The sequence below is a fragment of the Beta vulgaris genome, chromosome 7, assembly GCF_026745355.1.
Source record: "Beta vulgaris subsp. vulgaris cultivar EL10 chromosome 7, EL10.2, whole genome shotgun sequence".
NCBI lineage: Eukaryota > Viridiplantae > Streptophyta > Magnoliopsida > Caryophyllales > Amaranthaceae > Beta > Beta vulgaris.
The window spans coordinates 52,197,440-52,211,668 of record NC_079208.1 but is presented as its reverse complement, the minus strand read 5'-3'; the positions used below and the strand labels follow the sequence as shown (position 1 = coordinate 52,211,668).

The 14,229-nt window shown below is 34.2% G+C and overlaps 1 protein-coding gene across 1 annotated transcript; it reads right to left on the bottom strand.

The window, feature by feature from the left end:
* Positions 1–645: 645 nt before the first annotated feature.
* On the bottom strand, positions 646–10,231 carry LOC104899703 (phosphoinositide phosphatase SAC2). The gene is made up of 15 exons (XM_010686942.4): positions 9,634–10,231; positions 8,607–8,811; positions 8,358–8,523; positions 7,518–7,740; positions 6,849–6,925; positions 6,435–6,622; positions 6,260–6,357; positions 6,017–6,150; positions 5,489–5,906; positions 4,593–4,714; positions 3,880–3,993; positions 2,288–2,467; positions 1,769–1,948; positions 1,521–1,587; positions 646–1,145 (listed from the first exon to the last, which is right to left on the bottom strand). The coding sequence occupies exons 1-15, from the start codon at positions 9,784–9,786 to the stop codon at positions 1,059–1,061; spliced, it is 2,412 nt and encodes an 803-aa protein (XP_010685244.2). The 5' UTR covers positions 9,787–10,231; the 3' UTR covers positions 646–1,058.
* Positions 10,232–14,229: the final 3,998 nt, after the last annotated feature.

Below are 14,229 nucleotides of genomic sequence, written 5' to 3'. Positions count from 1 at the left end.
CACTTTATACTTTTCATTCGTCCCACACTAACTGATAGAAATTTCAAAATACCGACATTTTACTAATTTCTTAATATTCCTCTCTTTATGAAAGGTACATAATATAGCTATAGATTTTTTCATTCAACTTTGGAGGAGGCCGGAGGGAAATGAGACTTTACCACTTCCATGCCCAACTAGTAGGGGTGGCTGGGTGGGGGAAGTGTCCATGCTATATGTTAAGAGAATGTTAATGTTAATATATCATCTTGCACTACACGAGAAAAATTGAAGAGAATGTCACTGTTTCACTAATAACTGAGTGTAGTGCAAGACGATATATTAACTCCTCCAGAGTGGTGCTCGATCAGAAATTTGCTGCTGCTGCTTCTGACTCATGAAGCTGGTGATTGGTGAAGCAAGCCAGTGTCTTTGCTTCATCATAGTCCAAAAGTCATTGAAGGAGAAAAATGGTTACTTTCCAGCACTGAGCTCTGATTGCTGACGAACGTGAACAAGTTAAAGGATCAACTGATCATTTCCAATCAGCAAATATGTTCTCATGAGCTGTTGTGAGTTTCATGGTGAGATACCTCAAAACCTTTCTCCAACGACTCCAGCGTCCAGACCAACACAAAGGATACAAGAAAAGTTAAGCAGCTCGAATTACACAAGAACAATAACAGATGTTTTATTCGGCGATGATGATATATATAAGGAATGGGAGAGAGCCTATAAGGCTATAATACCCCATCAAAAAGTAGCTGGTGCAGGCAAACAAAAATTTGTTGAATCAAATATTTACATGAATGAGTGACTACTGCATTTTGATTTTATACATCTATATACTTCATTAGTTTCAAGTGGAGAAACACGACCTCCACAAAAAAGAAATTAGTTGAATTAGCTGTCAACGTCTACCCTTGGTAGTTTCTCTGTCGATTTCTTTAAAATGGTATGAATGCCAAGACCTCTTCTTTTTTCAATTTTTCATATTTATTCTGTTGCACAACCCACATCCTTCGGAGAGGTTGGTTCAAAAATGCTTGAGATATAATCTGTGCAGTTTGTGGTGAAGACTAAGCTAAGGTTGCTCCATATTCGACCCACTGTTTAAAGCTATCAGAAAAATCTGCAGGTATATGTGATGCAACTGGCCTTCTTCCCTGCAGAGTAACAGAATATTAATTTACTATATCATATACGAGGGATCCCAAATTCCTAACTGTTAGAATTCCGAACAGGGAGACATCGGGATCCAGAGAGGAAATTGGGTTGGGGGGGGGGGGGGTTAAGTTTGGGAAAACCTTTGATAAGTCCCTCAACCTTAAAAATTTATGAGAAAACAGGATTTGATAGCCAAGATTTAAAACTGCAAGTCCAACATATAAGCAAACAACTTAAACACACTAGAACCTCGTCTGCACATTATAAATGGTGAGCGTACAGGCTTATCAGAAACAAGAAACTTGCAGACACGGCAAAACATACTTGGCTGTAAAGAAAACCTGACCAAGAGAATAACGAAGAAAAGGACTGACCTCCGGTGTATCATTTACAGCGCTGCCATACAAGGAACTAGCATTTGGAGAATTCAGAAGTGAAGATCTGTATGCACAAAAGATAGATAGTAACTGAAGTAGCTTTAATTATGGAATCAGTAGTAGCAGTTATATATCCTCTACATAAATCCTCTTTAGAAATTCCAAGTAACATTATGCTACAGTGAATGCAACAGCTCCATATAGAGATTGCTTTGCCGGAAATTAAAAGAAGTAAAGGGACTTACTTATCATATGTCTCCTCCTCACATGAATTTCCCGATGAAGAAATCCAATCTAGATCAAGAATATCTGAGCAATCAAATTCATTTCCATGTTCCTGGTAACAACTACTACATTCACCTCTTAGATATTGGGCCGCTGGCATATCAGTGAAAAGCTGGTGGGGTGACATGGATGGGGTAATCCTATTGACAAGCATCAAAGAGGAACAACATAATTAGGATTGTTAAACAAAAAGTGCAGATTGCAATAAAATTTCATCCACACGTGTTCTATCACATTGCGCAATGGAAAAGGAGGGAGAATGTGAAAATTAATCAAAAAATTTTTTTGTACATCTCTAGAATTTTGGTTAATTCACATCTTGTTCCACAAATTTACTATGTAATTTAAAAACACTAATTCAAAGAAAATAATTGACAGTGTTTCAGATGAATTCCGAAATCTATATCCAATTTCCAGAGCTTCCTTTAGATATTTCCATTATATACAAATTACTTGTAGGTCATACTGAAGTGATTTACCTTGAAAAAGATATATTAGTTTCACATGTTAGAATCTCAGGCGTCGAGTCAGACAGACCACTCTTGTCTTCTTTTAACTCAGGTAAAGTATGGTGATGGTCACGAGTATCAGCTGGTGTTGTAGGCGAAGGACTCTCATACATAAGAACTCCGTCTGACATAGACCTCTTCAGAAATGACCTACAAATAACAGAAGACTTAGTGGCTAAAACTATTGACTAAACATTGTTCTGTCAAATTATAAAACAAACATAAAAATCTCAAATTGTCTTGACCAACTTTATTTAATTGAGTATAAACTTGATAACTTGAACTACATTATTCGAAAATTTACTAGTAATATAGATTATAAAAGAGTATAGTCACAGATAAATGATTAGGAACTCAATACTCGACCATAAGAATTTTTCCTTTCATAAAAAAAAAAAAAATCATTAGGTGTGATCTTGGATCTGCATTATATGCCTGTCCAAAGTCAAAGTTAATATGCTGTGTAGGGTGAAATTATGTAGAAGGCTAAAACTTTCACCATAGTGTTAACCAACGTATGAGATTCTACTTTTCCACCATAGTGGAAACAATCTCGTACTTCTTGACCTGTTGTCCAAGTTCATAGTACTTCAATTTTTAGATAGGTTTAATTAAGTAGTTTAAAGATACTTCGCTGAAGTAAATTGTAATAGTAACTTTTAATCAGAACTATTCAAGAGCACAATGGCCACACCTGGTCCTGTCAAGAAATGACCAGACCCAAAACCCCGTCCCTTACCAACCTGAATTTTTGGGTCTTGAACAAGAACCCGAAACACGATCTAACCCAAAACTGAAATACTCGTAAATAGCAAGTCAAAATGGGTTGGGTCAAGGTCTACTTTTGTTCTGTTGGGTCCAAGACAATTTTTGATAAATGTTAAATTGAAACAATTGGAAACAGGAACACAAAATATCTTCATTTTGCTACACCTAAACTCTTGTCTTTTATCTTTTTCTTCCTTTAGCTCACTTCATCAAGGAAATTGCTATACATCTCCTCCATCATCAGCCGGACTTTTGTTCTTGTTGGCACATAAAACTGATCAAGTAAGGTTCGACCCAACCAATTTGGCGTGAAAGATATAGCTCAACTTGATTGACCACACCATTTACGGAGGGTGTGGCCTTGCCCAAAAACACGTCTAACTAACCAAATTCTCTTTGATCTAATTATACAAAACCTAGACTAACTACGGTCAGCCAGATGTGTTGGGCCTAAGTTAACAGGCTAAGTTTTTATTTGCTATAGTCGAGGTTGGCTCGTATGACATGCAACTACATTACTTTGTTACTTGTCACGATTTAATGAATATTGGTAGGCGTTTTCGATCATGTCTAGAAAAAAATAAAAAATAAAAAAGCGTAAACGAACTTCAGAACTCAACCTTAGACCCATTGGGTAAACCCGAAAAACTTAGGGTTAGAATCAACTAATTTCCAGGCCATAACAGAACTGACACGGCCCTTGTTTATCCAAACTGATCTGACCCAGGTCGCCCAAACCCCACCAGATTGACAGGTCTAGCCACGCCCAAAGTTGGAACACACAAAAGTTATACCTTGTAATGTCATCTGTCAAGGATGATGTAAGCCTTCCAATACCATAATGCTGATCTGAATCAAGTTCCCATAATGCTGGTTTACCCGGTTCTGCTTGGAAATGGCCTAAGAACCTGATTGAGAAGTAGATATTTATACCAAAGTATTGAATAATTGACTAGTTACAGAACACAGAATTTGAGAATTACAACTATATGTAATTGTTTTGAAAGGACTAAAAAGGACAAGAAATTCATCATAGCAATAGAAAAAATTCAATTGATTAATGTCTTAAGAAAAGGTAAATTGTATGCACATAGACTATTGAATAGATTAGACTCAACTAAGGAAATAAACAAACTTAATTGACCATCACTAAATATCAACAAAAAATAAAACAAGCTACATTGCCTGTGAGATGGGAACAAAAGCTTAAAAAGGATGCAGTGAATCTGGTCATAAACAGATAAGTAAAAGAAGTTAAAATTAGCAACAAGATGCAAGCTAGAAGTATAATTTGATAACTAATACATTTTTTATATTCAATTTAAGCTTTGTTCCTTTGGATAGCATCGCCAATGTAATGAAATCCATGTTACTTGATAATAGTGATAATTGAATTTTTTTTTTTCTTTATATATCCTTCATTTAAGTCTACTCTGTATGATTGGCTCCATTTACGTTATACTTTCTACACACAAAAAGACACCAATATAAGTAAGTATCAACTTACAAATTTATGGCATCTTGCTTTTCAGGATCCATGTATGCATTGTTCAAGTAACGCTGCAACGTCCTGATAAACTCTTGGGACTGTGTTGCTGCTTTCCAATGACCTTTTCGATCGGAGAATATCTATTACCATCAAAAAATGAAAACTTACTTTATGAGGGGTAATATAGACATAGTCTGAATCAATATAAATAGAGAAGGGTTTGAAACACAGTCACAAGATCACTGATGATTGCTGAAACACAAACACAAGATTACTAGCTACAGTTACCCATTTGAATGGCATGAGATAAGCTATTCTGCACCACTAGATCCGCCTCATCTACATTTTCAAGGAACACAACAGAGTGCGGCTTCTTACACAGCTCCTGGACTATATGGTCCACAACTGTTATTCTGCTCATATTTATGTCAAAATCATGTGATCTTTGACAAAGAAATATGGAACGAGCAAAGACCTTAAGTAAAGCACAAGCTAAGTAAGTAAGTAGTAAAATGAATGCAGCCTTAGCTCTAGATCCCAAATTCCTCACAAATCATTATCATGACTGCCAGATCATATTGCAAAAACATATCAAAGTGTAAGGGCAAGGAAGAGAAATGGCAAAGATCCACATGAGCTAGAGATTCACATTATTCCCTCCCAATAACCATTCGATTACCTCTTCAAAGGTCTTTCTATGGGATAATGGTTCAGATATCAAATTTGACACTTTCACGCACAAAAACATCACAATAAGCAACTTCAGGAAAGAAGACTATAACCAAGTAGTAAACAGTAAATCGGAAAAACAATAATATTTTATAGAATGCAAAAACAGAAAAAATCTGGAAAATGTCAGAACACAGGTATGGACTTCAGTCAGTTCAAGAATAAGATGAATTTTACAAAACTACCTTATTGTGCGCTGCAGAGCCTCCATACTGTAATGCAAGTGTATCACCCATGGCCTCATAGAGCCCCATCAACATCTTAGCCAAAGTATCATCAACATCAATTTTCGGGGTGGGATGGACACCAATGGCATGTAATTGATGACCTAGAGCAATCAAACCATATGCATATTGGGCAGCATTTGTGCGGTCTAGACAATCAATGCAATTAGTCCTCAACACTCCACTTTGCAACCTTGGATTCTTTGAAAAAGAATATTCTCCAATGTCACTCATATTCTCATGCTCTGTAGCACCATAGGACAAGCCAGATGACAATTCAGAATTCGCAAGTGGGGGAACTTGGCAATAAAAGAATCCAGTTTGATCCAATGCATTCCCAGCTACTTTAGTTAGGAGCATCAACACCTTATCACCTTTGCTGAAATATTGACATACTTTCTCTTACTATCATACTCATTTCCATTACAAGTAAATGAGTAATGAAATCACAGAAACCACCAGCAGTACAAAGGGAAAAAAAATTCATACATGTGATACAATCTTGTGAGGTCCACTGTCCGGAATTTCAAGCGATTTGCCTTATCCAAAGTCTTATTGATGGAAGCAACTGCCTTAACGAATTCCGCATGGAGTACAGATTCACGAGGTTTCTTCTCCTTAGTCTACAAGTAATTTACCATCACTTCAACCATGATTCGGTCCATAAATACTATTAAAAGCTACGCTTGGAGAATTCATAACATTGTAACTAAATCGAATACTAAAGCGCACCTTGATCAGATTTAATATGTATATCGGATTACCATATCTATCTACAAGATTCTGAAAATGTCTTCTTGTTGCCTCATATTGGGGATCCTCCTTTGACACTAAGTTAATTTAAAGTGTTAATTAAAAATTATAAAAAAAAAAAGACAATATAAGTATGAGTATCAAATGAACATACATATAATGTCGGGTCTTAGATTCAATCTTGAAGTTTCTTGTGACCAAAGAAGCGGAATCGAGCCCCTAATTTGCACAACAGAACTGATTTCTGAGACACATGCACTATGATTTTCTTCAAACACAATTTGCTCTGTCTCAACATCATTGGCAGCTCGACCTTTCTCATTAATGCCTCGTTTCAAGTACCTGCCAACCAAGGGATAGCAAGTTGACTTCATCAAAAGTTGTCTTCCAAGAAAAGAAAAGAAACTTGCACATGTTATCAATGCCTCCTCCAACTCCCCCCTTCAGAAAAAGAGAAGGGTGCTGCTAAGGGAGAGGGGTGGGGGGAGCAAGTGCATGAGCTCTGGTTTGCAAACTCAAACTGAGAAGATACTCATTTTAGAGTTATCAAGTCAGAAAAAATAGATACCTAGTTCCAGCATAGTGGCGAGATCTTCTTGCAATAACAGTCAAGTTGACTGTCCGACCACACCTTAGAAATTTAACCTGAAGACATAGAAGCACAAAGGTCAAATACACTTGAAATTTAACCTGATCTTACTTACATTTCCTAAGTAATTGGAATGAAGCAGAATATAGTATTTGCCACAAATCTCCATACATCAAACTTCTAATATTGCATTATATTCTACGATTCTATCAAGTCGTAAATGAGGACACGTCAAAAAATCCTGCCAGTCTGGTAATCAATTATACATGTAATAACTGAATAGTTTCTGTAACCTTCCAGGTCCCACTCAAAAGCATCATCATCTAATCCAAGGGATAGATTGAAAATCTCGAGCAGCTGAATCTTTAAAAATATTATTCACTTTTCCCGAATCCCATGTCTTGTTGAGGTTTATGAGTTCAGCCAATCAGACTGGCTTGTTAATTTAAAAGCTGCGATGATGTTCCTTGCACTTTATTCTATCCTTTGATACACTTCTTATATAACAAGTAAAGAAAAAAGCCAACCACACAGAAAATAAATGCAAATAACTAGATTTATCAATTATCAAGAAGCAGATAGACCTATAATCAAGCATTAAAGCAACAATTATTCATCATGGGAAATCAGATGCTAAAACTAAAGTACCTGTCTGAAGAAACCATGTATCAGTGCCACTGTCCAAAGGGAATTCCCAAGAAGAGTTCGAATCTCCCGAGTCAAGAATGCATTCCAGACAAACATTGTTTCGTACGGGACTAATTTATTCTCCTCATCACATAAGTTCTTTTGGAGACTATGCATAATACGGTAGGAGTAGCTGAAAAAGAAGTCCTTCGTAATGTCCACTGTGCATAGGAGCTTCTTGTATCTAATGCAATCAGCAAGCAAGAAAAATGCAAAACAGATGAATACATATTTATACAGAAAACAATAGTTTTACAAGAACAAAAGGGACAATGGAAAAAAAAAGATAAAAAAAGAGCAAGTGACATTTAATTATATATAATCAACCAAAAAAATAAGAGAGGGCCAAAGAAAATCAAGGTGGAGTAGGAAGAAACGATTTCTCCTTCTTCACCCTGCAAATACCTTGTCTCATTCAACAAGTTATCCTAAGATCAAAATATCAATGAACTCTGCCCTCTGCATTTGCTGGATAACAACTTGCAGTATATACCAAAGGCAGATGCAATAGAAGCATACTCTAATGAGTTCACTAATAGAATGCCATATAACGACACACCCACACTACAGAATAACCATCAAAGAATAACCAAACGAAAAGTATATAGTACTTAATAACAAAATAATTTTAAACAAAAACCCAGAATATCTGAAGACTTGACAAATATTGAGAAGAGAATGGGGGCGAAAATGGGAAATACGACAAAAGGACAAGAACACGATTTTGATACACAAGTAGAATATGCGTCTCTTACAAGTACGAGATACGTTTTACATTTACATGCAGAATGAACAAAAGACCTGATTTCATTCTTAGAATTATTCGAATTGGATCGCACAGGAGGATAAGGGATTGGTATCATTTTGCTCTTTGACACGGCATATATTGCATGGCCGCAAATCATCCCCACTTTCTTCCTCTCTGTAATAACAAGCATATAATATGGTCCCAAGAATTTAACGAAACCTGAATACCAAAGTAACAAAATAAAATTTAGTCATTACTTCATAAAATAACATCCTCAAACATACAGCACACAGCATACTCACCCACAATCCCGTAACAGGTACTGACAACCTTCAGTCCACCAGTATGCTTATTTCCTTCATCTATCCGTTTCAGTAGGGCAGTACACTCACGATATGAGTATACTGTTGGGTCTTCGAAAACATCAAGATTAGAAATCGCTGATCTATCAATCTTCAGTACTCTCCAATACATCTTACTTTTATCTCTTCCCACCATGTAAAAGTTCTGTTCAACCAAGATACACACAACACATAATGATTAAGAAATAAAGCGTCGTGAAAAACAACAGCTGCCATGCCTCTAATGCATGACCAACAGGAAATGCATTAGGAAATAAGAAAGAGAAAACTAGAAATGTACACAAAGCTAGGTCTGACTATTTATAGTTCAATCAATTTCCATTGCACTGAATTTGTACATTGTGAAGACCATCCTAATTCATCCAGCGAGTGTAATACAGATGATCATTATAAATTGCTCCTAAATATTGCTAGCAGCATTGCAATTTTCAAAAGTAGGATTGAAGAAAGCAAACAATTCCCAAAAATCCCACTTTGCAAAGTCACAACATCAATAGTAAAAAACATAAATTCCTAGATAACAAACGCGTATTTACAAAAACGATTAAAGTCATTCCATGGTTCGATAACCGGACAACTAGTCTACAGATGCATAATAGTTAACACATGAATTCAAACAAAGATAAGCAGGTCTTGAAACCCTAAATAGCAACAAGTTCATGAAAAATTCCAAGTCAATTTACAAATTCAACAGTTCCACTATATCACCATATAAAATTAAGCATCAATTGAAATTTCACAGACGCTGACCATCTCAATTTGCTAAAAAAACTTCCAATTCTAAATTTCAATTCAAACACAAACAAAACCTCATTGCAAATCAACCATATAAACAACAAATGAATTAAACTACAATCAAATTCAAATCAGCAACAGATCGAAAAACAATTTGGCGCAGATTCAAATTAATCAGTTGAAAGTACAATCAAATCAAATCAAGAGAAAAAAAAAAAGTCAAAATTTATACCGCGCGAGTTTCATAGAGTTTAAATTTGGCGAGATAACGAGGTGAAGTTTCCAATTGTTGTTCATCCTCCTCCACTTCACTTCCACCAATCATTGCGTTTCTCGTATTGCTCAAATTCTCGTAATCACCACAATTGCTGTTTTCCAACACCATGACTTCGTTAATTTCCCGATCCTGAGCCAACTCAGGCCCGGGTCAACTCAGTTGAGCATACAATTACAAAAAAAATCAAAATACAAACTCAAATTCACTATGAATTTACAGAACTATATATATATCAAACAATGTTCAAATGAAATCACAATAATAACAAATAAATAAATAAAGCAATAAAATTGAATTAAAGAAGCAAGCAACAAAGCTCCATTAATGGAAACTTCGATAATTTTTTTTGAATTTTTATCTTCGTAGAGAGATTATAAAAGGAGAGAGAAGAGATCGGAGAAATTGAAAAAGAGGCTTTTAGAGGAGAGAGAAAATCGAGAATGGAGAGAAATTAGCAGAGCACAGATCATTGGAGAGAGAAGACAGAGAGGAGAGAGAAAGATGTAGCAGAGAGAAGTTCGGCGACTACTACGATACTACGTGTACCACATAATTATTATGGAGTATACAAGTTTATTTTTTTTTAGGGGAGTAAAAAAAAAGGAGGAAAAGAAAGACTAAAAGAGCTAATGATTGATTAACCTGGAGTATTTAAATTGTACTGCGTTGATGAGGGGAGGGGGGGTGATTAGATGTGAACGCGTGTATTGAAATGGTAGTGTGCTTACCTCATTATGCCGACGGTTTTCATTTGTTTTTTGTTTTAAGTATGTTTACACGTATTTGACTCTTTCCTATTTCATTGGAAGAGTGTTTTTTTGGGAGATTTTTTTAGGTCAGGGTTGGGATTTGGGAGGGGGAAAAAATAATTTATTCGATTTTTTTATTATTATTAAGGGCATATTCTTTTCGTATAAAATATCTGAATTGAATCGAATTGAACTGAATTGAGATGAATAGTGATATGTGAGAGTTGAACTGAATTGAAAATAAGTCAGGGAGAACCGGTCCTAAGTCGATTTTATTGAAATTTATTAAATGAAAGTTTTGAACTTATTTGAATCTATCTAAATTTATAAAAACAAACTAAATGTATCTAGCTGTCTTATATTCTGAGTTCTGTCAAAAGTGATAATTTTTAATTGAAAAGAGTTTGTACATGTGAAATTCGAATTAAGAGCTGTAAGCCTAATGTCACATTGGCTTCTCATTTCTGAGTATAAGAAATGCTTAGATAATTATTTATCCTATCTTATATCATTATATATTCGAACTCATATAGAACGTTGCATATCTTTAGATTATCAAACGTATACAATACAAAAAAGCAGATTATAAATCACATTTTTCTCCTCTGATTTAAGAGTAGTTATATTATACAAGAGATATAGCATATTCTCAAAATGTATGGGTATAGTTATAATAAAGATAATGAAAGAATAAAACGTTATCATATTTTTGAACAATTTTATCTAGTTAGGGAAAATAGAAAAGGAAATAATATGTTAGCCGTGAGATATACACAAAATACTAACAAGATACTTATTGACCTAGAATCAGTCAATTAGATAAGCATTATAGAAAGATGATGATAAAGACTTATAATAGATGTGTATCATGAGCCAAAGCAATTACTCATTCCGCAAGTAGTTTGGTACTATAGAAATAAATAATATTGATCCAACTCCAAGCATTGGTTATGTTTGCCACAGACCAGTAATGCCAATTAAAGGCATAAACCGATAAACTTATATAAGCCACACAACAGTACGACAACCCCCATGTGACATATGTTAGATTAAAGTCCCTACAAATGTAATTGAAGTAAAACACTAGTAAAGTTCTTTCAGGAGAAAAAAATGAGGTAAAAAAACAAAACAATGGATAATGTTAGAGGGAGTCTAGGGAGTCCAGTTGGTAGTGCGTAAATCTCGTGTGGACTTTGGTTTGGTTTGGACGTTTGGTCAAGTTGATGTCAATATATTGTTTTGCTAGCTCTTTGCACCATAGTGCATATTCATTGCTTGTAGTAGTAATGGAGCATACCCACCAGATGTGGCATTTTACAAGGACTTATCCAAATGGGAAAAGTTTAAGGGAAAAAAAAAACAAAAAATTAGAGGCCCGTTCGTTATCGTTTGTTGTTTTTAGGTTTTAATTTTTCTGAAAATTAAAAATCAAAAACTGGAAACTAGAAAAAGTGATTGTCACTTTTCAGTTGTCAGTTTTCAGAATCATCATGTTCTCAATAAATTTGACTAAATTTTTATTCGTTATATATCATATATCATATGACTTTGAAAATTAAAAAATCAAAAAACAGAAAACCACGGTAATACTGAACGGGCCTTAGGTTTTTTCATTATCTATTGTTAATTCTCAGGAAAAAAATGTCTAATACTCACTCCGGTCTTTATTAGTTTACCCGTATTCTTTTCTGGGATGTCTCTTATTAGTTTACCCATTTCTTTTGTTTCTATTTTTGGAATAAGACCACTAATTTCCATCACACACACATTCAACTTTGATATAAAATTAATCTTTTTTCTTTCTTTCTGTGTCCCACAAGATCATTTCTCCTAAAACTTTGTGCAAAACAAACGGGTAAACTAATAAAAATCGGAGGGAGTATATCGTTATTTCCATATTCATTATGCAATTCTTAGCTTTTTTAAAAAAGCCTAACTATAATATTGAACTTGACTTGTCAAAAATTCGTTTGGAGAGTAAAAGTGGGGCTTGGTTATTGGATGCCAATGGATTAGACTAGGTAAATCACTTCGGTTGTGCATGTAAATGTTATGTTTTATGCACATGTTATGTTTTGATGATGAAAATTAATATAATATGTTGTAGCATGAAAGTATGTAACAGTTGCAACAGATGCATGAAGAAAGAAATTGATAAACGAAGACTTTGAAGAAAAGAAGAATCAGGAATGAAGTTCTAGTTTATAATTTCTTAGAATAGTAACTTTAGATTAAAGTGTAATATGCTCTAACTTAGTAATATGCTATGTGCTAAATATAGAAATATAAAGTTAGTATAATTATTGTTTTCTTAGAGTTAAGAAAGTAAATAATTATATTAAATTTATATATCTATATAAGAGGAAATAGATTTTCGAAATCAGAAATAAAAAGGGATTAAGGAAAACGAGTTTTTAGAAAAAGATTTTGTAAAACCGAGTTTCTAAAAGATTTTGATAAAAACAAGTTTTTGAAAAGATTTTAGTAAAAATAAGTTTTTGATAAAAACGAGTTTTGGAAAAGATTTTAATAAAAATCAATTTTTAATAAAACGAGTTTTTGAAAAAGATTTTGATAAAAATCGTTTTTGATAAAACCGTGTTTTTAATAAAAAGATTTTTATAAAACAGAATTTTATTAAAACATGTTTTCAGATTTTCTAAAAGGATTTGGAAAAATACTTTTTAGAAATAAACAGACTTTGAGTTGAAAAAGAAAATCTATATGGAAAACTTATCTTTTTTAGTTCAAAAGATAAAGATAGAAAAAGATAAAGTTTTATCCCTTAAATCAAGGATTAAAAGATAAAGATATTTTTAAGTGATTTTCGTATAAAAGGGAATCAGAATTTACTTTTAAATCTCACGTTTTCAGAGAGAAAAATCGAGTCTATTAAAAGCTGAAAACTATTTTCTCCGGCACTGAGCATAGCACTGAGCGAGTCAGATTTAAGTTACTATTATACGATTGTACTTGTCCTCTACTTGCTTGACTAAGAAGCACATAATTGAGGATCGTTCTTTTTCTGTAACTTTAACATTATAGAGAGTGTCAACACTTAGAGTTAAGTGTTGGGAGTCATAACTACTTAGAGTTCAAAGAAAATCACTTCATTCTATGTTGAATATCATTTTTTAGTCTAGATGACTAGAGCTTCCTTGTTATTAAATTGAGATCCTCCCACCTTCTTTCACTTTATAAGGGTTGATGTATGTGCTTATTTAGGCAAGTAAATTTCCTATCCATTCTAATAATATAATCTATCATAACTACTTTTAGCATAAAGTACAAGCTACAAGCTTTCTAAGAAAAAAAAAATGAAGGGAGGCTTGTGCTTCTCATGAATTCCCTTATTAACCCGATAGTGGATGGCAGTAAATAAATCTAAAAGACTTGTTAAGATAGTAGTATTGTTAAGAATAATATTAGGGTAAAAGACTTGCCTTCTCATTCATCATAATACAATATATATATGTGTACACAAAAGGAAACCTCTATACAAGTAAATAATATCTACAAGGAAAGATGCCTCTAAAGATATATTCCTGTCACCCCCCCTCAAGTTGGACATGGGTGGGATCAAGAATGCCCAACTTGGACAATAACAAATCAAACTGTGTCTTCCCAAGTGCCTTAGTGAAGATGTCAGCTAGCTGGGCCTTGGTGGAGACATAAGACGGAGAGAGGATACCATCAACAATAGCATCACGCACAAAATGACAATCAACCTCAATGTGTTTCGTGCGCTCATGGAAGACAGGATTCTTCGTAATATGTAAAGCAGACTGACTATCGCAATAAA

Excerpts from the sequence above, each read along its gene's own strand:
- LOC104899703 (XM_010686942.4), bottom strand. The coding sequence starts at position 9,786 with ATGGTGTTGGAAAACAGCAATTGTGGTGATTACGAGAATTTGAGCAAT. Across the intron at positions 7,741-8,357 it reads AATTCTAAGAATGAAATCAG|ATACAAGAAGCTCCTATGCA; the intron begins GTCTTTTGTTCA and ends TGATTGCATTAG. Across the intron at positions 1,588-1,768 it reads GAGGAGGAGACATATGATAA|ATCTTCACTTCTGAATTCTC; the intron begins GTAAGTCCCTTT and ends TTGTGCATACAG.